At 46.4% G+C, this 24755-nt stretch overlaps 1 protein-coding gene across 1 annotated transcript in view; it reads left to right on the top strand.

The window, feature by feature from the left end:
- TRPC5 (transient receptor potential cation channel subfamily C member 5) overlaps positions 1-24755 on the top strand; it is a 97131-nt gene that overhangs the window by 58097 nt on the left and 14279 nt on the right. Inside the window, exons 5-7 of the mRNA XM_042040027.1 lie at positions 3091-3230; positions 7167-7489; positions 12121-12316. Of these exons, the coding sequence (XP_041895961.1) occupies positions 3091-3230; positions 7167-7489; positions 12121-12316 (659 nt within the window). The remainder of the gene's footprint in view (positions 1-3090; positions 3231-7166; positions 7490-12120; positions 12317-24755) is intronic.

Here is a 24755-nt window from a genome sequence, read left to right as displayed (position 1 = left end):
GGTTCTAGGTAAATCCCACGTCCCATCCTGCCCTGGGTTCTAGGTAAATCCCACACCCCATCCTGCCCGGGGTTCTAGGTGAATCCTGTAAATCCCACACCCGGCAACGCTGAGCAACAGGGCCTGACTCGCACCCATGGCAACTGTGCGGGGACTCATCCCTGAGCCCAGCATGTGAAGAGATTTGGCAGCCAGCTCCAGAAACTGCACAGAACAGCTGGGCTCCTTCTGGAACGACAGATCCTGTTGGCCCAGGGCTGCTCTGCTCTTCTGTGCCATCTGATGTGCCTTTAGACATGACCTGAGTAAACCGCGGCAGACGCGGCTCCCTCCCTGCTGCCCCCACGCTCGGTGCGAGGAGCGGGTTGGGAATGAGCTCCTGGGTCACACACGGTGTCACTGCTGCTGCTGGCTCAGTCCTGCTGGCTGGTACAGGGCACAGGCAGTGCCCAGAGCCTGGCTCTGCTCTCCCTGCTCCCTGACCTGCTCCCGGAGGCAGCAGTGCACAGGAACCAGCCCAGCTTATTCCTCCCAGATAAGGAATGCAGGAAAGGGAAGATAAGCTTCACTCTGTGCTGATAATCACTGACCACATCAACATCAAGTGCTCTGATATCAGCAGGAGAAGGAGGGAGTGTTGATTGTTTGAAAGTTAAATGTGAGGCTCTTACTCCAGTCTGGCTTGGGCAAAGCTGGGAAGAGAAGGAGGTGTCTGTGCTGAGGGCAGGATGTTCAGGTGAGGCAGTGAGATGGGATGAGGTGGAGAAGAGCAGAGAAGCCAGCTGGATGTATTTTTGATGAGAGAGGAGTATTTCCCCTTCCAAACTGAGCTCCAGCACAGTAGCAGGTGAAAACCTGTGAGCTCCATCAGGATCCTGATCTCTCCTCTGGTTCGGCTCCCATGTCCCTTGCTGTGCCATCAGCATGTGGCACCACTGGGAGCTGGGCTGTCACCAGGCACTCTGCTCATGGGCAGTGGTTCCCACACCTTTCTGGCTCTCCTGCTCTCCCCACACCTGCTGGCTCCCTTCTCCTGGTGACCCCAGGACACCGCTCCTTGTTTCTGTGGTGGCTCTGGATCAGGCTGGCTCTGTACTGAACAAACCCAGCTGTTCCTATGCCAAACCTAAAACTGCTGATGGAAAACGAGGAAGGAAAGTAAGAGTTGCAAGCATGTTCACAAATCACTTTGGATGGTGAGCCAGGGCACTGTGCTCCTTGCACAGCTCCACCACCAGCCTCATTATCAGATGATGATTTATGCATTGAAATGCAGGTGTTGGTAGAAACTTCAGAGTGAGCTCAGGAGGTTAAATGTCTTTCCTGAGCATAGGTGGTATCTTCACTTTATCTTGAAATTTGTGGTTAAAATTGAGGGAAATGGTAGGCATTTCAGCAAAATTGATTTGCAGATGAAAGAAGGATAACCAATTTAAAAAACCTTTCAAAAGCACCTCTTACAGCTGTCTGTTCTTGAGTTCCTTTGTTTCGGATAAATAGGGATACTGTATGACTGTATATTAAATGGAGAAATTAGAACAGTTTCACCAGATTAAAGGTTATTATTTATGAAATATTTTCCACTATAAAAGGAGAGAGAACAGGCACACACAGCATTGCTGTAACTATAGTAACCAGCAGCGATAACTCACTATAAATACAGTGTGTGAGTTCTTCAATAGGCTCCTCTCCATTGATTTACTTTATTTTATGGGTTTGTGTGCATGCAAAGACGTGGAGGCAGCTGTAATAAGATTACCTGACTGGCCCTGACATTATGCTTGTGTGGCCATTGACCTGCTGGCTGGCAGCTGAACAGCTCAGATTGATATTTGGGGGCGTGCAGCAGTTCATTGCAACTTTGCCTGCTCTTCAGATTGAACTTCAGGTCCTTAAAGTTGAGTTGCAAGCAGCAGATCAGTGACCACTGCAAGCAGCAGATCAGTAACCACTGTGGTTAGGAAGGGGCAGCAGTTTGGGTAGTTATGTTGGTAATGCACCTGGAGGTGTACCTTGTTTTGGTTTGGTTTCCTTTTCACGCACATTTCAGGTTTTCATTCAAGGATAACGTAAACTGGGTAATCCAAAATACCTGGGGTTTTAAAGACATTTTCAGAAGCACCTAGGGGATGAAGGAGCTCAGCTGCTGTTTGCTTTTTAATGGGACTTAGGCTTTCAAAAATACACAAACAGTTCTACAATAAAGAAAATAGAAGTTACTTATAATCAGAACTGTGTCAGGTGAATTTAGCAGTCTGGTGATGAACTTCAGAAACTGTCCCTCACCCTTTTCAGCTGCAAGGAGGTGTAGTGAGCATTAGCAAGTGCCAAAAATTATCACCAGAAGGCATTTCAGAGTTGAGATGATGGACTCTGGCCGTATCCTTGGGAACAAACGCTCACCTCACAAAGCCCACAGCCATATCTGACATGAGGTGAGTCACTGCCGAGGGATGTGGTGCCAGGCTGCAGTGCCCTGTTTCATGATGAGTCTTACCTTTCCTCACAAATAATCCCCTGTGGGCTTTTTGTAGAGCAAGATGCATAAACACAGTGGCTGAGCACAGAGAATGGATCTGCTTCTTCCTTCTTTGGTGTGGTATTTCCAGGTCAGGGAGGAGCTGTGCTGGCACGCAGAAGCTGGTTCTGGTGTTGCTAGAGAAAGTCAGGGAAAATCAGTGCTGTCCAACAGAGCAGTGAATTGCTTATAGTGTCTGCAAGAGCAGACAATCTATTAGAAACTCTACCAAATACAGCTGCTTAAAGAGTTTATTCACGTAGAACAAATTTCAGCAGAGCCAATTCACTCACACTGGTTATAAATAACATGTGTTTCAGGCAGTCTCCTCATGTGCATATCTGGAGCCCTGGGTAGGAAACCAAGGTCTTTTTCAGCTCTCTCTAGACTACATTCCCCACAGACTAGTAAAATATAATCAGCAGCATTGTACTTTGTAGAAGGCAGGAGGGATGAGGCGTTTTTTCCAAGCTGTTAATGTCAAATTGTCTGGTATTACATCATATATATACACACAGAGCTTTAATGGCAAATAATGCCTTGTCATGACAATGAACTCCCTTTCTTTCCAGGTTTCATCTGGGGAGAAATCAAGGAAATGTGGGATGGTGGATTCAATGAGTATGTACATGACTGGTGGAATCTGATGGATTTTGCAATGAACTCCCTCTATCTTGCAACTATCTCCCTCAAAATTGTTGCCTACGTCAAGGTACAGTAACTTGGGAGAGGGAATTTGTAATGTGCTGGTGAGGGCTGTAGTACACAGGGTACAAACTGTACAAATCAAAATCACAGAGCAAAGAAAACAGCAGCTTTTCAAGCAGTCCAATTTTGAAAATTCACCTGGAGAGCTTATTAATTTGTTTGGAGAATGAACATCCTGCTCATTCTGACCCTTTGATTAAAAGTTAAATAGACTGTTTGGGCACTGGGGAGAAATTTCTCCACTTTCTGTGCCTTTTGTAGCTACTCAGTTGCCAAAGCACTTTGTTTCCTGTGCTGGCACTGGACCTCCTTCAACAATGCATAGGGAAAACATGGCTTTTAAATAAAAAGGAAAAACAAGGGAAGGGTTACCTGAAAACTTCTAGAGCCAAGATGCTGTAGTCCTACAGATCTGGAGATTATGAATCAGGAGTTTGTGAAAGGGCTACTGAGAAGAGCAAGGCTGATAGAAAGGCTTCTGTCTGATAGAAAGGGGTCAACTTGTTCTTCAATATGTAACCTATGGGCAGGGAAATGACAAAGGAGCAAGCTGGGGCTTTAACACCCTGTAGGTTCTTCCCTGTCATGTTCCATTTGTGGGGAGAGTGCACATCAGAGCTCATCCTCAAAAGCACCTTCCACATTTATAAACTTGTGATGCTCCAGATTAGCATATGCACAGGGTTTGAAGCCAGGGGATGGCCTGAAGCACTTTCCTTCTGTCTCCCTTTTTTCAAAGACAAGACACAAAAGGCATCCTGTAAAATTCCTTATGCAACAGCTCTCTTTGGCTTCAGCTGGAGCTTTGTGCTTGGCCTACTTCTTCCCTTGGTATGAATCAGCAGCAGTTTCACTGCAGTCAGTGAAATTACTCAGGTGTAAATCGAGTTACTGGGATCTGCTCCTTGGCCACTCCTGCTCTTTCCAGTTTTGCCCTGGTGGAAGGGCTCTGCTTCTGACAGCCCAGCTCCCAGTAACCAGGACAAGCACTTCCCCAGAGGAACCCTGTTTAGTCCTGCCCAGCAGGCAGAGGGGGAAAGAGGAGAAAATATCACAAAGCCCATTGACTCCAAAATGCAAACAGCCCTGCTATGGGGCCTTTGTAAAATTCTGAAGGCTGCAGTCGTGGTGAGTCAGCTTTTCAAAGGGAAAAGCTTTAAGCTGGTTGCTGCTCCCTGAAGAGGCAGCTCTGTAACAGCATCAAAGCAGGAACAGATTATGTCTTTTATTCTCCCAACATTCAGAACCAGGGAGGAAATTACAGACTTGAAAGGTTGGTCTTTAAACTGCAAGCAATACAAAAAAAAAAAAAAAAAGCTGGAAATGGTAAAATGCACGGACAAATCTTAAAATGTTAACAATCTGGTTCTTTCTCACACACAAATTACTAGAGGAGCTGTGCATCCACGGGTTTATGCAGTCACACACTGGGATTTAAACTCGCAGCCAAAGCACAGGTACAAAGGCAGTACAGCTCTGTTTGTGTTCCCTGTAAGAGCTACAGAAATGTGCAGGTAAGCTATGAAACCCCATATGGCAGCACACAAAGGAGGGTTTGCAGGAATAGATCTGTTTGAGCCCAGATCAAACCCTCTTGGATTAAACCTGGCTGATCTCAGGTCAGTTCCTGATGAGGGCCAGTGTCAGACAGCTCTGAGAGGGTGCATCAAAGCTTCTGTGGGAGCAGTTCTGAAATACGTGGTCACAGAAGTTCCCTCTGCCCTGTGTCACTCGGGTTGCACTGTGCTCACAAACGTGAGGGTTTATAACGTTGATAATGGCTTCAAAACATTTTGCAACATGGTTTGTTATTTATAGAAGAGCCCTGAGCTGGAACAGGCTGGGATATACGCCAGTATACCATATTCTAACACTTCTTAGAACTTCAAAGGATTACACGGACATTTAACTTTCTGCCAAATAGCAGAAAAAATAAATTGCATACTGACACTAATGTTTTCCATCCTTGTTTTTACGTGAAGACTTTTTTTTTCTCTCCTTGATTTGACTGGTTCCAAGACCTGGCTCTAATATTGTCTGATATCAGTGGAATCTTCAGGCTAATTATAGGGTAAAAATACTTTCTTAATCAGTTTTCATTTGCTGCATTGAATTATCATGTAATGAGGAAGGGTAAATGTGACAGCATGGTGTAATTTATTTGTACTATTCTGTGTACATCTCTGCTGTGTTTCATCTTCTGAATAGACATTAAAACAAACTCCTCCAGCCTTCCCAGATACCCGGCTTCATTAGGTAACTCTGAAATCTGCTGTTTCTCTGTTACCTGTGATGCCAGGCTCCTCTGAAGATTCTATTTGCCAAGCAAGGAGATACCATCAGTTTATAAAGGGCCAAAATACGGCCTGAACCAGTTGCTTCAAAAATAAGTGTGGGACACAGAAGACCTTTTCCCATATCTTTATGTGCAATCTGTGCTCAACCTTAGCAGAGAGGCCCTGGGCTGCTGTGTCCAGCCAGCCTGCGGAAGAGAATTGGGAATAACTGTGCAAATCTGCTGTCCAGGCTTCCCAATCCCAGCCACCTACCCCCACTGCTGGATATCCACAAAAAATTAACCTCTCTGCCTGTCTGTAGGCATTTTAAGACCCATCTTCAAATCAAGTTAACAGGCTCAGGCCATGATGTTCACGTAATAAAGAACAGTTTGGAAATGTCAGAAGCAATCCGAGGTCATGCTGAAATGCCTTTGTATCATGTCTCATCTCCTTCATACAGAGGGACAGTTTGAAATATCAGCCTACGTTTTGCTGAGCCCTTGAAAAAACTGGGAGCTCATGTATTGGACCTTCAGATTTAAATAGAAAGTCTCTGCAGTCTTGTCTGTCAGTGTGATATTGGTACCATTTCCTTTTCAAACGTACCAAAATTATTTTAGAGGCCCTAAACACGCTGGTTATGGTGTTAGCTGTGTTATTCTGAGTGCAGCTTTGCCTTTCTATGCATGTTAAATGAGCAGAGACAAATGTTAAAAGGACAATTACTCCTTGATGTTAAATGTCTTTGACTCCATTCTCTGTGCCACTGTCGTTTGGCCAGAGCAGTTACATTTTACAGAACCAGAGCAGTTACATTTTACAGAACCAGCTCTTTTGTGTTACCTGCTCGCATCTGGCTGCTCTTTGCTCAGAAAATGCTTCTGCTTTTACAGTTACATTACAAACCCAGTTAATGTTGTAATTGATGCACTCAACTGTACCCAGTGTTTCAGCTGTAATTAAGACCTCTGCTTTAGCAACTCTCCTAAAATTGCCATGACAAATTAACTAATAAGAAAATTAATATGAAGAAAGCCCTTTGGTTCTGGGCTGCTGGAGCTTTTTTTTAGAGATTACATGGGAAGGAAAGCATCCAATAGTTCATTGCTTTTCTTCTTCCCTTCCTCCTCCCTCCCTCCCATTGTTCCTGGAATGTGCAGTTGTTTATAATGTGCAGTCATACTTAGGAGGAAAAAGAACAAAAGTAATTGGAAATTTACATCTGGAACATGCCAAAATCTGAACCCCTTTAACTGTTGAAAGAGGAGATTGTGTATGAACCCATGGACCTAAGGAACCCACAGACTGTGAACTCAAATGTAAAACAAATTACATTCAAATTTCTCAGTTTAGGCTAAGAACAGCCAGCATACCCAAAGCCTCTAAAGAAAACCTGGTCCCACATCTCTCACCATCAGGGGATCATAATATAGTAGGCAGAATTGATAAAAAAGCATCATTAAACCTTCATCTCTGCCCTAATCAGTCCTGAATCCTGAGTCTGACAGCAGCTGAGATGTAAGGGGTTAAAAGTCCTTCTTGTGCCACAGTAGCTGGTTAGGATTTACCTGTGAAGGGTTAGAATCAGCAGGTGTGACTCTCTGAGTTACTCAGAGTCATTGCAACACAATTCACTTTCATACCCTTGTTCTTTCTTCCAGTACAACGGTTCTCGCCCGAGGGAGGAGTGGGAGATGTGGCACCCGACTCTCATTGCAGAAGCCCTCTTTGCAATATCCAACATTTTGAGTTCCCTGCGTCTCATATCCCTGTTTACAGCAAACTCACACCTGGGACCCCTGCAGATTTCTCTGGGACGCATGCTGCTAGACATCCTCAAATTCCTTTTTATCTATTGTCTGGTGCTTCTGGCTTTTGCCAATGGACTGAACCAGCTTTATTTTTATTACGAGACCAGTGCCTCGGAGGAACCCAACAACTGCAAGGGGATCCGATGTGAGAAGCAGAACAATGCCTTCTCCACGTAAGACATCCTCTCCTTTCTGTTTCTGAGGCTGCTTCCCCTGTTCCTTCTCTCCCCTGCCTTTGCCTGCTGCGTGCCACTGCACTGACAGAGCCTTTATTTATTCATTTGCAAATACCAGGTGAGGTGGCTGGCTCTGCAGGAAAGGTGTGAGTTAAGTGGGGCAGACATTCTGCTGAGCTCCGCTGTCACAAAGACTCTTAGGTCTGGCAGTGGGAGACCTTTTAGTTCTGGACCATGGAGTTTCCCTGCATGATCCTGCACCTTAAGTCTTACTATGTCTATGCACAATTTCAGTATGTTTGAGAAAGGAGGTGTCCTTTTGCCACAGTACTGAAGAAAGGACGGGAACTTGAATAAAATGTAGAGAATAAGAGATAAACCTATTAAAAACAGGTATTAATAAATAACGTGATACAGCAGCAATAACAACAATCTCACCTAGACCATTTTTCTGGATGCATGATGTTGCAGGCTTCTCTGATTTCCATGCAGACTAAAATCCCAGCAGAACCTTTTTTTGCTGGGAATGCTGGTACTTTACTGAGATGCTGGCATGGAAATTGCTGTGAGGACAGCTGGCAGAGCTGAAAGAGAGAGCACATGCTGAAAAATAACATGAATTGTCTTTCTGATGTATTTGTTTTAATTACTAATAGTAGAAATAATTATAATAATCAGCCCCCACCCAATTGTTCTTGCCGCTTGCACAGTACTTAACTCACAATGGCAGGAGAAATAAATAAAGCACAGTCTAGAAAAAGGCCCACGCCCTGCAAACAAGCAAAACAAAACTGTTGTCCACCACTTCAGGCTACATTAAATAAAACTTGTCATGATGCCCAATAATTCTCCACCCTCTGTCAGCTGAAGGCTTGGGGTTAAGAAAGGATTTGGGACGTATTTGCACCGTTACCAAAAACAGATGATGGCTGAGGCCACATGACTTGGTTGGGAGAGGAAAGGTGCCAGCATTGTCCTGTGGGCTCTCTCCTGAAAGAAACACGGAATTTTCATGGGATAGAGCCCATCCTTCAAGAGCATCATGACCTGGTAGACCAGACATGTGCCATTTCCCTCTGCAGAGCAGGAACACCATAGGCTTGATTAATTTTCTCATGAAACCGATCTCTGTCTGGGGGGAAGTGAGTGGACCTGCACTGTGCTGATGAGAAGCAGAATTTAAGATTTCAGACTCTTTTCTGTTTCAGTTGCTTCATGTGCCCCAGAAATGTGTCGTGCTGCCCTTGCAAAGGAATTAAATAACAAATACTATTCCTTTTTCTGCGTCCTTATTGATGCAGCAGCCAGAGGGAGGAAGGTTTGGCAAGCACAGTGTGTGTTAAGGGGCAAATTCTACCTCAGGAAGGGTCAAACCCACTGGATTTTATCCAGTACCAAATCCTGCCTTTCTCTGGAGCTATGGTGAACAGCTCTGTCTGGTTCTGCATTCTGGTTTGGGCCTGTCACCACTGCAAACCAGTTTTTTTACAGATTTCGTTGTGTCAGGTAAGTGGAGAAAGCAACAGCAGGATTTGACTGAGGAAAAAGAGCATTGGGCCAGCAGGAAAAAATACCCCAAACCAACCAACCTGAAGTCTGTAAGAAGATGTAATGTCTTGGCAGCTAAAAATTATACAAGAAGCACTTAGCAGAAAGTGTGTAGATCAGCTTAAATACAAACCACAATTTCTCCCACCCCAACATTCATTTAAACCCCCTGCCAAGGGAATGTAGCACAGAAAGGAAATTGAGGGGGCTCAGCCTTTGTGGCAGAGGTTTGTGTAAAACAAAATCCCAGTGGGAGGGGATCCATTAGGAGTGAGGTCTCCTGGCAGGGGACAGAACACTCTGCAGGTACTTTTTGTTTGAGGCTCGCTTAAGAAATTTATTTAACGTGTTCTTAAAAGTTTAAATGGTCGTTATTAACACCCCCAGCACAAGCTGACATTTGGCTGGGGAACAGATGCACAGCATGGGGCAGCAGCTGGGAAGGAGCAGCTGCAGATCCAAATACTGGGTGGGGGGGGGAAGCAAACGAGGCTGGAGCCAGTCCAGCCAGAGCTGGGTACCCTCCCTTTGCTTGTGGTTCATTCCTTATGAAGAAATAAATCTGAAAAGCTTTGAATCAGTGCACTTTGATTCCCACCAGCATTCCTGGGCAGTCACACAATGAGCTCTAATTCTGCAAGGGGAGGAAAGAGGATGCCCCTCGAGTGTGTGCAGCTCGTGTCAAGTGTGACACCTGTTTACTGGCACATTATTTCCTGTTACTCTCAAAGGGTGGGTTTTAACATTTTCTTGGTGAGGAAATTTTCTGCATTGCACACACAGATCATGGAAAAGTAATATTCCTTTGTGACAGCGAGGAGGGGAAGTCATGAATAATTTAAGCATTTCTGCTTTGGCCTTGCCATCCCTCAGAAAGCAGAGTGCCTGCTGCTTAGGCAGATGATTGGAAAATATGTTTATAGCTGTGATGCTGGCAACTGAAGGAGGGAGAGGAGAGTGAGGAAGATGAGGAAGGGGTGGAGGAAGTCACAGCTCCCTGCCTGCTGTGTCCTTCTCCCTGGAGGGTCACCCTGCCATTCCCCCTGGGATGCAGGTTCCTGTGGCAGAGGGGACACTTGCTCTCTCTGAGCTCCCATGGAGAGTGGTAGAGCTTTGAGAATTCTCCTGTTCGGTTAAGATTCAAAGTACACTCAGAAGGACAGGATAGTCTCTCAATCACAATTTCCAAAATTCCAAAGTAGTGTGAAAGTGTGAACCCCCCCTGAAATATGGACTGTGAAAAGAAGCTGTGGGCCCATCCTGTCATTAAACACTGAGGACATTAAACCTGAGCCTTACTGCTGTGCAGAGCTGCAGGAACCACTTGGTGTCTTTGTCAGGACATGTTCACATTTAAATACGTTGGCCTTAGTCTGGACCCAAATTACACACCTGGTTAATGCTGTGCGTCCAGAACAACACATTGATCACTTCTGGAACTGATTTCAGTTTAATGACAGGAACTCTCCTGTGCGTACAGCCCAAGCAATACTTCTACTGTTAATAGTAAAAATACTATAAATATTTTAAAAGACAGCCAGCATTCCACCACTTCTAGTAGAAATGCTTGGCATTCTTTGGTGAATCCTTTTTACCATCTCAGTTATTTAATAAGCCTAACAAACACCCTGAGCTCTGGGAGAAAGGATTTGTGCTTTAAAGCATCTTTATGATTTTGGCCAGTGAAAAACATAAGCTACATCCACAAAGTATAAACAAAATCCTCATATAAGGCAGGGGGATACATGTGAACAAATGCCTGGAGATGATGGGAGAACAGATTCCTGGTATGTCAAGTAAAGCATCTGAATTATTCATATTGATTTATCTAGTAGTCGCATCTGAAAATATCTGCTGACCTCAGGCCAAAATGGAAACTCTTAAACAGGCATATAAATGTCATTTTTGGATGATATAAATGCCATATTTTGGAAAGCCAAAACAAAGATGCCCAAATAGAGCAATTATTTAGATTGCTGATTACACATCCGATGTGATTGCGAAAGGTCACTTGTCTGTGGCTGAAGCAAAGACAGACCTGGGATGATCTCATCAGCTCAGTGGGGTCAGGTCTAGTTCATCTATGCAAGGAAGGCTTCAAAAGAGGAGAAACACTTGAGCCGAATTAATGTGATGACTCTTTCATTTGAGTCATTACTGAGCAGTGGCTGCAGGGTTCTCTCAGGGACTCTGCCCTGCGGTGGGTGAGAGCTGCTGCACCAACCATTCAGAGCCACCAGCGTTTTTGGGCAGGTGCACTGCAAACAAAGCAGCGTTTTGGGCAGGTGCACTGCAAACAGAGCAGTTTTTGGGCAGGTGCACTGCAAACACAGCAGAGTTTTTGGGCAGGTGCATTGCAAACAGAGCAGTTTTTGGGCAGGTGCACTGCAAACAGAGCAGAGTTTTTGGGCAGGTGCATTGCAAACAGCAGCATTTTGGGCAGGTGCATTGCAAACAGAGCAGAGTTTTTGGGCAGGTGTTTGGGCAGGTGCATTGCAAACAGGGTCACAGCAGCTGAAGCAACTGCAAGCTCTCATCCTGTATCAGAGCAAAAGGTGCAAGAGGCTGTGATTTCTGCCCTCTCCCACCTCGTGGTGCCTTGTTGTTGTGCACTGTTTAACTGCTGCAGTCACGCTGTACTTTGGGATGGGTTCCCTGAGCATTTATCCTGCAGACATGGTAATGATGCAGGCACTGATTAAACAGGAGGGTTTATGGATAACAGCAGTATCACAGCATGGCAATTTTAATTAAATGGAATATATTGTGGCTGTTCTTTGCACATGTGCAGAGTGGGAAAGGGAGCCTTGAGTTCCTCAGGGTAGTTCTGCTCACTGCATCTCACAAGGACATGGACTGGGCTCTTGGACAGAGAGCAAATGCTGTTGATGGGACAACTCTCACATGCACTGGCTGGTGGGTCACTGTGGCTGAGCACAGGGTGTCCCCAGAGAGGGATAAAAGGCTCTGCTGAGTGGCTGCTCTGTGGTGTCCCCCAGTGTCTTGTGATCCCTACCTTGAAGGTCATTTTCCATCCCCCAGCATCAGGTAGCCAGCTAAAAATCCGTCGTTCTTTGCAGGCTTTTCGAGACCCTCCAGTCACTCTTCTGGTCTGTGTTCGGGCTGCTGAATCTCTACGTCACCAACGTGAAAGCCAGACACGAGTTCACAGAATTTGTTGGGGCCACGATGTTTGGGACCTACAACGTCATCTCCCTCGTTGTGCTGCTGAACATGCTCATAGCCATGATGAACAACTCCTACCAGCTCATTGCTGTGAGTTACCTCCTTCTCTTTTTGCTGTTGTTTTTCCCCGTGTGCCTCATTTGTCTGACTTGAAGCAAGTGGGTACCTTCTGGGATGCTGGAGACTGCTGCCCCCAGTTTCTGACAGCAGGTAGTTGGGATTTCTGCTCACCAGCCTGAATCATGCCTGCGGAGGAGGTTTTGCTCTGTTTGCAATGCTTCTTAGCTGGAAAAGACTCATGGGCTGTGATCTGCCCCTGTCTCCTCCTGTGGAGTAACCTTGCTGACCATCTTGGGTGTATAAAGGGAAACCTTCCCACTGCTTCCTGATGTTTGGTTTTAACTTGGGGGGTGGGTGTTGTGGTATATTTTTTTAATCCTATTTCTGTTTTCTCATGTGAAACCGTGTGTATCGGGAGCCCAGTCCTGCAATTTCTTTTTCCACAGTCTTCCCACTTGAAAGTAGATCATGTCCATCTGTAATACCAGAGTGTCCTGGCTATAAAACCATAATCTGAGATTCCTGAGTAATCCCAGCGCAGGATGGATCTGAGTTGAGGCAGCTCAGGGCTGTAGAGCCCTTACCAAACTAAACTTTCATTTGAATGTTCAAAACTGGCTTCTCCACTGTAATCTCATTCTGTGTACCCAAAAGCCAATCTGTACCTTGATGATTAAATTTGTCAACAGACTGAAAGCTAAAGCAGCGTGGCTCTGCATTTTAAGGCTCTTAAGGACAGGAACAGTATGGAAGCAAGCAAAATCTTGTGTGCACTGTACTTCAGATAAACCAGTGGGCACTTACTTTCCAGTTCTCACCACTATCATGATAGGTTTGGAGATGGTGAGGTGATGGACTGCTGCATCATCTGGGAACAGAAAAGGACTGGGGGGAGTTGTTTGTGTCCTTGGCTGGTCACTTGGTACAGGCAGAGTAGAGGCTTCTTCCTCAGCTTTGGGTGACGCTTGATTTACTCTAGAAGATAAAGCAGAGAAAAAACAGAACCAGCACCAGTTCTCCTACTGTTTCCATTCCCAAATTCCTGGACGAGTCTCCGGGGAAATGTGTGGGTGAGCTCCTTTCCTGGCTAAAGCACAGAGGGGAGTATTGAGTTGTTCTCTTGAACAGGTTCCGCAACTGTTGTTGATTATCTGCTGATTCAAGTGGCTCCTAAATTCACTTGGTCAAACTGAGCACAGACCCGTCAAATTGCTGATACTTTTGGACATCTGATCTTTATCATGGTAAAAAGTATGAGAAAAACTGGACCACTGACCTTCCAGATGAGCAGAAAAGCAGTTTATCACAAAGGCATCGCTGCTTTATCAGTCTGTTTCAATGCTTTAAGTGCTTTCTCTTTGTTCACTGCTACTCCTCACATTCCAGGGAGACTGGAATGAGGGACAGAAAACAAAGATTCTCTCCTTGGCCATTTTCTCCAATTCCCCTTCCTTTATTGTCATCGAATAGGCTTGTCACTAAGACAAAGCCCAAGCCTAAGACTGGCATAAGAATAGCAGTATTTGCTATTCACTGTGCCACAAACCACTCATCATTCTTTCCCCCGAATAATTCGAGTGATGCAATGACACATTACACACAATCCCACATGAATTGGAGGGACCCATCATAACAATTAACTGAAGTGAACGGTCCAGAGAGGGCTGTTGTGTCAATGGTTTTGTGTCTGGAGCAGCTGGGAGCAGGGACTGGCCCCATCAGAAAGTCTGCCCTTGACAGACCCGGCGGTAGGGGACTGAACTCCCCAGATAACCGAGGCAAAGCACAGAGTTCAGCGTGCACCATGAGCCCCTGCTCGGGAAAATGACACTGGAAATGCTCCAGGAGGCTTCTTTGTCACTTAAACTGTCTCGCTGCAGCTGATACCGAAAGCAGTGACATTTCCCTGGAAGGCAAGAGGCAGTCACTTCCCATCTCTTCCCGTGCAGTGCATGCAGCTTGGGTTTGGAAGCTACATTTCTCCATGCTTTCTCTGAGGGACGAATTTCCTTCATGTGTCTTCGAAGGGCAAACATCAATTAATCGCTTCCCCGAAGAAAACAAGTCGTTAATGAACACTGAGCTTTACAAATGTGGGTAGTTTTTTAACCTCCCTTAATCAGGTTCACCCCCTGCTGAATCACAGCAGGCTGGGTGCTAGACTGGGCATTTCTTCCTCCTGGTATTTATATTATACTGGATACACATGGAATGACAGCTTCCAGGGGGGAAGGAGGGGAAAGGAGTCCTTGGGGTGGGTTGGAGGTCTTCTTCTCCAGTGTACCAGCAGGAAATCCTGTGCCACGAGCATCACTGCGGAGAAATAAAACAGACGTGGGGGATGAGACGCGAGTGCATCTCTGCCTGCTGATTCCCCTGCAGTGGAGTGCGGAGGACATCTTCATTAATCCCGTTTGTTAACGAGCTCCAGGCACTGCTGCAGTGCAAACAGGCTTCCTCCCCTCCTCTCTTCCAGGGACAAATACACCTAAAGCATTTGTAGCAGCTATTCTTCAGATTTTCTGCTATACACACACATGAGTTTCTGCTGGGAGGTTTGAGAAAGGAGACTCTGAACTGCTCTTCCTTGGCCCTTGGTTGTGTCTCCCCAGTCTGGGGATCAGGGCTTGGTGCTAATTAGGTGCTGCAGGCGCACAGCATGAAACCACTGCTGTCTGTGGAAGGCAGGGGAAGGCAAGCAAAGAGTAAAAACCTCTGCACAGCTTCGAGTGGTTCTTGACTCAGAGAAGGAAGAACGTTTCTGCCGTAATTTTGTTGGGTTTTTTCCCTCAGCTATTTCAGACTTCAATAAATACATACTTCTAGGAGTGCCCTGAAGCAGTTTCAATATCGATTATTTTCAGACAGCCCATTTTTCTCTTTTGCCAAACTGTAGTTTGGTTACGGCAGACACCATCTTTCACCAAGAAAGCAAACAAAATCCAAATGCAGTCCCCCAAATTTCCATACACTTCGTGCTGTTTCAATATGGGAAGATCAGAATGTTTTATACAAGCAGCACAGGATACAATGGGATGTTATGCACTGCCAGGTCCCTCATCTCAATACCTTCCCAGACATGACAGAAATACCATCACCCGAGGAAGGGAAGAGTAATTTGTCACAATCACAAGAGGAAGGACAAGGGAATGAGGTGAGAGTAGCCAGGTGGCTCCATCATTTCTAAGTGGCAGAAAGTAACTGAGTGGGTGATGAGGACACTTTATGTGCTGGGCTGTTTCTCATCAGAGCCACTTGGCTGCACCTGAAGTCATACAGTCCTCCTGCCAGTTGGTAATTTTTTCAAAATAACCGGGATAGTTGGTGTTCCTGAGGGTGCAGGTGCATTTTGGCCCTGGTGGTGCCCTCGAGTGCAGGTACATGCTGCAGGGAACTCGTATTCACATATTTTCTGAAAGCTCTTCCTTATGGACAAACCTGTGATATTCTGGGGAGTCAGGCAACAATTAGTCACTGGAACTGCACCAACAGTCCTGGCTGTGCAGCAGCAGGAGCAATACTGATGGGAGAACAGCAAGCAGGGGCCACGTGCAGGACGAAAAGCACGGGCTGTGAGCTGGTGGTCAGAGCTGCAGGTGAGTTAGGGTGATAAACGGTGCACAGCAGCTCTGCAGCACGACCCACCGGCACATTAAAGAGAGATACAAGCCCTCACAGCCTTCAGATGTTTTAGGATAAAAGCACAAAGATGCTTAATACCTCAGGGATTACTTACACCAAAGTGAGCCTGAGAAAGATTCCCTCTAACTCCCGTGTGTGAAGGTGTTGCAGCCTCGAGTGTGTAATGCAGGGTCTATGTGTGATGCTGGAATAATGACTTCACTCCAGCAGTGAGTATAAAGTTACAAAATCGTTCTGTAAATTGTGTTTTGTATCCTCCTATTGGTTTGTGTGTCTGTTATTTCAAGCTAGCTCGTCTCAGCTGTTACAGCAAAAGACTGCAGCCTTTAAAATTAAAAAAAAAAAAGAGTTTTAAGTGTGACTCTGAGAGTAGTATATGATGAAATTGGAACTTAGTTGCCAGTGTTTGGGTTGGAGGAATCAGGGCACTGGGCACCAAACTGCAGGTGCAGTTTTAGGTGATGGAATGAAATAGAGTGGATTAGCAAACAAAGTGAAGGATGAGAATGAAGATGAGAGATATTTTCATAGCAAAGCAAAAGCTGTTCAGTAAACAGGAATGGCATGTGCAGCTAAAAAATAAATAAAACTTTGACAGGAAGTGTAGGGGATGTTAAACATGGGATTTTCTCAGACTAGAGAGTTTAAAAATTAAGGCACAGAGAAACATAAAGATTTTTCAGCTCCCTATTACATTGTTTCCAAGATAACATTGGATTTCCCTCAGGTGGCAGTTTCAAACTTTTCTTCATCTGCAAAGCACACAGATTCCTCCACTTTTCTGCACCAGCTGAACTCCCTCAGCACCATGGCAGTAATTGCTACCCGGTTTAATTCACAACACCAGCAGAATTCTCTTCCCCACTGTCATTTGTGACCCTTAGGACTGTCAGAAAATGTTCCTCTGCTTGCACAACCTGCACAGTTATTACCTGGTGGTTTTGCTAGGGAGGAATTTTATCAATCAATAAACTTAGTTTGAAATACAACAGCTGGCCAGTCCCTGCAGGTGGCAGGTTTTGGGGTGGTAGGCATTCCCCTATAGAGGTTAAGGCCAGCTCCTAAATCCGGACTCAAATTTAAGCTCTTGTAAAGCATCAGGAAATGTTCATCTCACCAGCCCCATTTCAGAACCATTAATTTGAATTTCTTGGAAATTAAGCTGTCGGTGGTTTTTGACTCTGTCATGCAGCAGGAAATGAAATTATGCTCTTGTTATGTTGCCAGTACAAGCTGGGATTAATATTTCTTGAAGCTTTTTATGGTGCAGCGAAACAAGGAGGTTCTAGAAAGAGGATGAAATGGCTCTTCCTTGGTTTGCCAGCTGAGTGAAATCCCCCTCTTTGTCCCTCAGTTTTGTGGCCCTCAGAGCCTCCTGCTGACCAACACACACACCTGCTGCCACTGCCCACATGCAGAACCTGTGTTTGAGGTGCAGGTGACACACTCAGACCTTTTCTTCATTCCACAGCACAACTGTAATTACCCAGATCTCAATTACTGCGCTCCTAAAACTCATCCACGGCATCAGCAATAATTAATTGCAATGGGAAATTCTCCTGCACTTAGTCAGTGCCTTCAGTGACACCTGGACAGGGAGACAGGACACGGGTGAATGGCCTTGACCTAAAGGAGGGTGGATTTAGATCAGACATAAGGAAGAAATTGTTCTGTGAGGGTGGGCAGGCCCTGGCACAGGGTGCCCAGAGAAGCTGTGGCTGCCCCTGGATCCCTGGAAGTGTCCAAGGCCAGGTTGGATGGGGTTGGAGCAGCCTGGGATAGCGGAAGGTGTCCCTATCCACGAGGCGGGGGTGGGATGGGACGATCTCTAAGGTCCCTCCCAACCCAAACCATTCCATGAGTCTGTGATTCCTGTTCTATTTCCCCATGGAGTACAAGCCATGTGAAGAAATGCTGGACCCCCACTCTCTGCTCCCTCCTGAGGAGCTGTAGCCCACCTCTAGAGCAGTGGGATTGATTCCCAAGGCTGAGCGCTCTCTCTGGACCCTGTGGCTGTGGGGGGGACTCCCAGCAGGTTTTTATTGGAAAGTGAAGGGAAATAGGTTGCAGCCGTGGTGTGTTGGGATGCTCCCATACAGCCAGAGGTCCGTGTGTGAAATTAGCCCTGGAGCTTTGCTCCAGACTGGCAGGCAGCTTAATTGCTTTTTGTTATCAAGCTAAAGGATTCATTTGAAGGTGTAGAACTGTTTGTCTTTTTGCTGGCTTTGGCCTAATTACATGTAACCCATGGACTTGAATCAAGCTGTTAATATTCATCTGGTGTTTGCAGAGCCTCTAAATAGAGGCACTCGATGTGCTCCAGCTTCACATGCTGCATCTTCTGTTGTTAGACCAGACAAAGCTCATTCTCCATCCTAGGATCCAATCCTGCCACTCCTGTGAGTGCTGTCAGCAGAATCAGGAGGTTCATCTTTTCTGTTGCATTTTTCATCTTTGAAACCACAGAGGTTTATGTGTCCCTGGGTACCACCATGGCCCAACCATTTCGGGGCTTACTCAGGGCAGAAACGTTACACTTAAGTAAAAAAAAAAAAAAAAATCAGCTTGCAATCTGTGGATGGGCCCTGGCTGATTTAAGATATTCCAGGGAATTTGCTGGCATTTATTTCTGGAATTTTCAGGGCTGGGCTCTGGGATTTTTTTGGTGTAGTTAACACCCCAGTGCCCCGCCTGACAGGTCAATAACTCTCTGCCCATTACGTGCGAGCAGCACAGCAAGGTTTGCTCTTGCTACATGATAGAAGTTGAAGCATCCAGATGGAACCACATAGGTTGCAGCCCCCTGCATTATCCCATCTTTTATTTAGGCCTGACAAGCTCAATTAGCATTATCTTGTGCTTCTGCATCGAGGGGACTCTTGTTAGAATGGCAGGAGAAAGGAGGAAAAGTGAAAGATAAAGGAAGAATATTACTGAGGAAAAAGCAGTGCAAAACTAAAAGGGATTTATCTGGGAAGAGCCTTCCCCTGGTACTGAACAAACAGCTATATTACTAAGAATTCTCTGAAACATGGCTTTTTAGATGCCAGTGCTTCACAGATTTCCTTTTCAACACGCTGCAATCTTGCAAATAAGTTGATGCTGATAATATAGATTAAAGAGGACACACACAACCCCTTCTAATTAAATGGGGATATGATTAATAACCTGGATGCTTTAGCTCCTTGTCTGTTTCTGTTTGCTGATCCTGTCCCCTGTAGCCCCTCATCTATAACCCCTGTTTTTTGGGGGAGAAAACAGGGGCTTCTCTCCTGAGTCAGTGCTATCTGCACAGCTCAAGGTTCACCTACAGACTCGAGCAGTCTCATACATTTATAATCTATCCCTTCCCTTTGGCTCAAGGATGTATTTAAATGGTCAGGACACAGGATTTGTAAATTTTGGAGCAATTACTCAATTTTTGGCAGCAAGGCTCAGGCACTGCATTTAAGTGGCTGTGCAAGCGGGCTGCCTTCCAGAGGTGCTGGGCACCTGCTGCTCCCTCTGGTGCTGTGACCTTTACAGGCTCAGTAAAACACATAACCCAGCTCCACTCCTCTGCTGAGGAAAGGCAGTTTATGGCCAGTCATAAAAGGGCAAAACACTGAAGCATTTGGTGCCTGAATACATGCACAGAGTCACGCTCCTGCGAGGAGCAGGGAGTGGGACATGAGGAGCAGCAGCCTTGCTCCCACCTGGCTTTGATTCTGAGGAGGTAAGGGAATTCTGAGGAGATAGGGGCAGGTGAAGCCTGGCACCTCCCAAACCCCCTGCAAACCCCACAGGCTGTTCCAGCCCAGTTTCACAGCGTCCTGCTGCAGTCCTCACCAGCACACCGTGACTCACAGGCTGCATGCTGGCTGCTGGGCTCTCCCCATGGCTTCAGGCACACGTGGTGGATGGAAGTGTCATGGTTTGTCCTCCCCTTTGAAATACACCTGCAGCGACTCAGCTGGAGAAGACAAGGTCAAACCAAGTGCTTTGCACACGGAGTGGAAAGTGGTGAATTCTGCAGTGCTCCTTCTTCCAGGGCAAGTTTGTGCCAGAGAATCATCCTGGCTGTGTCCAGCAGAGAATCCAGCTGTGCCAAGGCTCCCACCCACCAGCATTAGGCGGCCTGCACTGACGTGATTGAGCACCCTAAAGCCAGAAGAGAGAACTGAGTTTGATTCCTAAGCTTTAGGAATGGTTTCTCAGAGAGGAACGGGCACTTTGCTAAGCCCAGCAGCATCTCCAAGTGCAATGCAGATATGATCCCTTTGCAGTGATAAGTTTATAGACTCTTAGAATGGCTTGGGTTGGAGAGGACCTCTGAAGATCAAATCCCAGCCTGACTGGCTATGCAGAAAATCAAAGACAATATTCTGGAAATAGGGCAAGTTGAAATGAGGCCGAGTTTGTTTATTTTTTGCTTTGCTACTAACAGAGTCATCAGCATTCAAACACTTTGGGTTAGCCATACCCAAAGGTGAGGTTGGGCCTGCTCAGCCCACCAGTTCTCAAGTTACTTGATATTTACCTGGCTGGAGGTAGTTAACATTATCGGCACAGATGCCCCTTATCTCTCTGACCTTCAGCATGAAAAGAGGCTCTTATCAGGCAGTGATGAAGGAGAGAGAATGGATGGCAGGAAGAACAAAGCCTTGGTGATATCTTCCTCATTGTTTCTTCCTGCTGAGGCTTTTTAGAGAACTGTTTCTCTGCGTGACCTTCCCACTGCTCCGATTTATCTGACTATTAAAATAAAACGGAACTTAACTGGAATATGGCTGCAGAAACAAAAAAGGTGTCAGTTCCCATAATTTAGCTGCATTAAAACCAGCACAATCCCCAGTTCTCTGTGTTCTCTCCAATATAATATTCCCTGGCCTTCTCATTAGCTATCGTTGTTTCCATCCAAGATGCTGGGAGATGAAAAGTATTTGATATATCTCTATATATGTATATATAACCTAAATACATTGTGGAATGCAGCGCATTGCAAGCTATAATAAAAATTTTAATTATGAATATCTTCTGCACATGGAAGTTATAAATAGCAGAGATGCTAAAGCATGCATTTTCCAAGTACAAGCAAACTGATTCCCCGGGGCTGGGGGAAGCAGCCGAGGTTCTGGGAAGGGATGGCCGGTGCCACAGCTCATCTGACAGGTCTGCTGTGCTGTCACCCAGGAGGGAACATCCCTGCTCTCTGCCTGACCCGGTGTGTTCAGGAGCCACTTGTGGTTTTCTTTTCCATTGCAACCAACCCCATTTCCATAATTCCTGAGCCTCTTTGGCTCCAAAGGTGGAGTCCTTTATCCATCTTACAATAAAATGCAGTTGCTGTGTTGTGTCTTGTTGACATTGCACTGGCCATTCCCAAGGGGGGGCCTCGGACACTAGAAAATCAAGGAAACTTTTCCTAACTTCCTCCATTACAGCATGCTCTTTCATGGCTCTGCCAGCTGGGATCTTGCCCCAGCTTTCAGGTTTTTATGGCTCACAGTTGCAGTGATGGCTTATCTGCTGTGTAAAACTTCAGATTTGGGGGGTTTTTTCCTTTGTGCTCTGCTTGCTTTCTGCACCTAAGAGCCTTGCTGCCTTTTGCCAGACAAGGGTAGCTCTTGCCTGGTCAGTTGCCTGCATCCTGGTCCAAGAATTCACTTTCCTTGTTCCCCAGTGCTAGTACTTATTTATGAGTATTTCTTCAGGACCTGCCTGTGCTTCATGAACATCCTGTTCTCTGCTGGAGCCAAAATCCCCCCGTGTCCCTCTTGGAGCTGCATCCCGGGGAGCTGCTCTCCCTTTCCACCCAGCTGCCTTTGCCTGCTGGTGCAGGGGGTGCTCCAGGTGTGTTTTCCCTTATTTTCCTCTGCCAAGGGCTTGCTGTCCCAGGGCACTGCCACAGCTCCTCCTCAGAGCCACTGCAGCTGCTGCCCAGGACTTTTCCTTGCCCACTGCAGCCTGGGCTCATCAGTACTTTCATCTCTTCTCTGGCTGTCTCATGCCCTAACTGTTCTAATTGCTTTTTCCAATGCTAGATTGTCCCCCTTTAGTAATTTTCCTTGTATTATTTTTGAGATTGATCCTATTAAGTTCTTACCCTTCAGTATGTCATCCCCAGCTTTGAAAGCGAAGTCATTTGTTGCCAGCTGCAGCTGAATTACCTATGCATTAATTGCCTTTGTAGCTTCCTGATTTTCTCACAGACTTTTTCTTCCTATGACATCTTTTTCTTTGAAAAATGTTAAGCACCATTTACGTCAAAGAGCCTGCTTGGATTTTTGCTGCTTGCTTCTCTGAGCTTGTCACCAAACCCCCGAGCTCTGCCCAACAAATATTACAAAATTAACAGCTTTAAAACTGCACAAGAGTTGCCTGTGTCGAGTTCTGTAAAGATTAAGTTTTTCCTGACCCTCTTTCTGCAGTGCTTTCTGTTCAGGACACACAAGGGCATCTTTCTTGTGCCAGCCTGCTTGAAAGCCAGCACTGATGTATTTTCTGTGCTGTTTCCTGCTCTGGATTTAGCACAGAGCAATAAAGAGGCACGTGGAGAGAGAAATACATTAAATAGAGTCTAATGACTTCTCCTACGCTTTGCAGCACTGCTAATTACACAGCAAAAAAGACACCTTTGAAGTTCCTGTGCCTCTCAGGCAACCAGCCTCCCTTACTCAGTAGCCTGCAAGGTAAATGTTCCATCCCCCCCTTCCTTCCTAGAGGGAAGTACAGCTTGGGCACATCCTAACCCTGTGGGGCTGCTGGTGGCTCTTCCCTGGGGCGGGTCAGCAGCAGAGAGCTGCTCCTGCTGCAGAAATCACTCCAGCTCCTGCCAGCACTCCTGACACGACTAGAAAGCTCCCCAGCCCTCCTTCAGAGGCACTCAGCCACAGCCAGACAGCCTGGTCCCCAGGGCATTGTCACAGCCATCTATATCTGCAGCTGACAAGGCAGCAGCCTGGTTTGCAGCTTAGCCCACAGCCTGTTGTGTAATAAAACACAGGAAAGGCACACGCAGCCCTTTTCGTGCCAGCCAGAGTGATGCTGGAGATCTTTATATGTTATTCCTTCCAAGTGGGTGTGGGGAGGATTTGCATCCCAGGAGCACACTTCCCAGAGGAAGGGGCAGGAGCCCTCGGGCAGCTCTGCATGGCACAGAGGAGCTGGAGCAACTGATTATCCTGGGATGGTTTGACAGTGGAAAAGTTTGATGATCTCAGCATGCCTGGCTGCTGAGCATTACCATCACCCCAGCATTAGGTTTTCTAGAATCACAGAATGGTTTGGGTTGGAGGGAACCTTAAACATCTCGTTCCACCCCTGCCATGGGCAGGGACACCTTCCATTGTCCCAGGCTGCTCCAAGCCCCATCCAGCCTGGCCTTGGACACTTCCAGGGATCCAGGGGCAGCCACAGCTTCTCTGGGCACCCTGTGCCAGGGCCTCCCCACCCTCCCAGGGTAGGACTTTGTCCTAATACCTAACCCTGCCCCTCGGAGCTGAGTGTTTGAGCCACGGCTCTGCACCAGCCTGATCCAGAGCAACCCTCAGAGTTCTGCAGCTGAGTGCAGGGACACCTGCAAAATCCACTGCATCACCAGCATCCATCTCAGCCTGTCCCCTGAGCCAACCAAAGCTCAGGGTTATCCCAGGGCTTTCAGGGATGCTAGGAACTTAAGAGGCAGGAGATGGGACTCCCATGCCTTGATCTGCCACAGGCTTCCCATGGGATGTGCTTCAGCTCCTGAGTGCTCAGATAAATTCACAGTGATTTCCTCCACCAGCTTCCCAGCCACGAGGGAGCTGGAATACTGAAGTCATGGAGAGGTTAAGGAAGCTGGAGGCTGTGGCAGTGGTATCCACCTCATGCAGAAAGCTGACAGCATCTTCCCCTGCTGGGTCTGTGCTGGCTGGGTCAGGACTCACTGCTGTCATTTGGCAAAGTGTGATCCTACCTGTATGGCCCAACAAGGAGAGGGTGATGGAAATCTTTATAGAAAACATCTCAGAAACTGTAAACAACACATTTCTACACAGAGATAAAGACAGAGATTAATGCCTGAATTATCCTGGATAATTAGTGTAGCAGGTAATCATTTAAAATATGGCACATCTGTGAATATATCACTTTGACTGCATTAGAAAATATTTGCAACTGCTACAGTGAAATGGCTCCAGCCATCCCACAGGAAAATCTTTGTGGGAGATTAATTCTCACTTCAAATGGCAGAGATTTGCAAGAGGATTATGTGGCCAGGGTGACACATTCACATTGTGATAGGAAGTGAGACAGGTTTTTTTATTCTCACAGCAAAGCTGAGTGCTGGTTTCTTTGAGTTCATGTGTTCTTTGAGCTTGAGGGCTCAGCCCTCTTAAGTAGAGTGTTTGATAGCTGAAATGCTGAACAGTGCTTGAAAGAAAATGGTGACAAGAACAAGGGTGAGAGAGACAGAAGCTCTCAAAGAGAGGACAGTGAAATCCCAACTTAGATCAAAATTCCTAAAGCAACAAGGTCACGCTGGCAAAACCGGTGAATGTGGGGTTTTAGCTTATTATAAATGTTACCAAAGAGTTGTCATCTAAGAACACTGCATGAGGCAGCACAGGTCCGGGAGGATCCTGTACTCACTGCTCAGACTCAGGCACCTCCCAAAAATGTGTCTCTTGCCCAGGGGCCAGCAGTCACTGGGGAGACACCCCAAACCTGGAGCACGTCTGGTGGGGCCACATTCACAGCCTGTGCAAGGACTGATGTCCTGGCTGTAACTCACAGCTGCTCCAGGTTTGAACTGGGCACAGAACAGATACTGAAGTGGTTTTTTGGTACTCAGCACAGGGAGGAGAGT

Source organism: Corvus kubaryi, unplaced genomic scaffold, assembly GCF_017639235.1.
Source record: "Corvus kubaryi isolate FWS band 111438036 unplaced genomic scaffold, C.kubaryi_AGA036_p1.0 37395, whole genome shotgun sequence".
Classification (NCBI taxonomy): domain Eukaryota; kingdom Metazoa; phylum Chordata; class Aves; order Passeriformes; family Corvidae; genus Corvus; species Corvus kubaryi.
The sequence above is the reverse complement of the archived record's forward strand: the minus strand, read 5'-3'. Positions and strand labels throughout refer to the sequence as shown.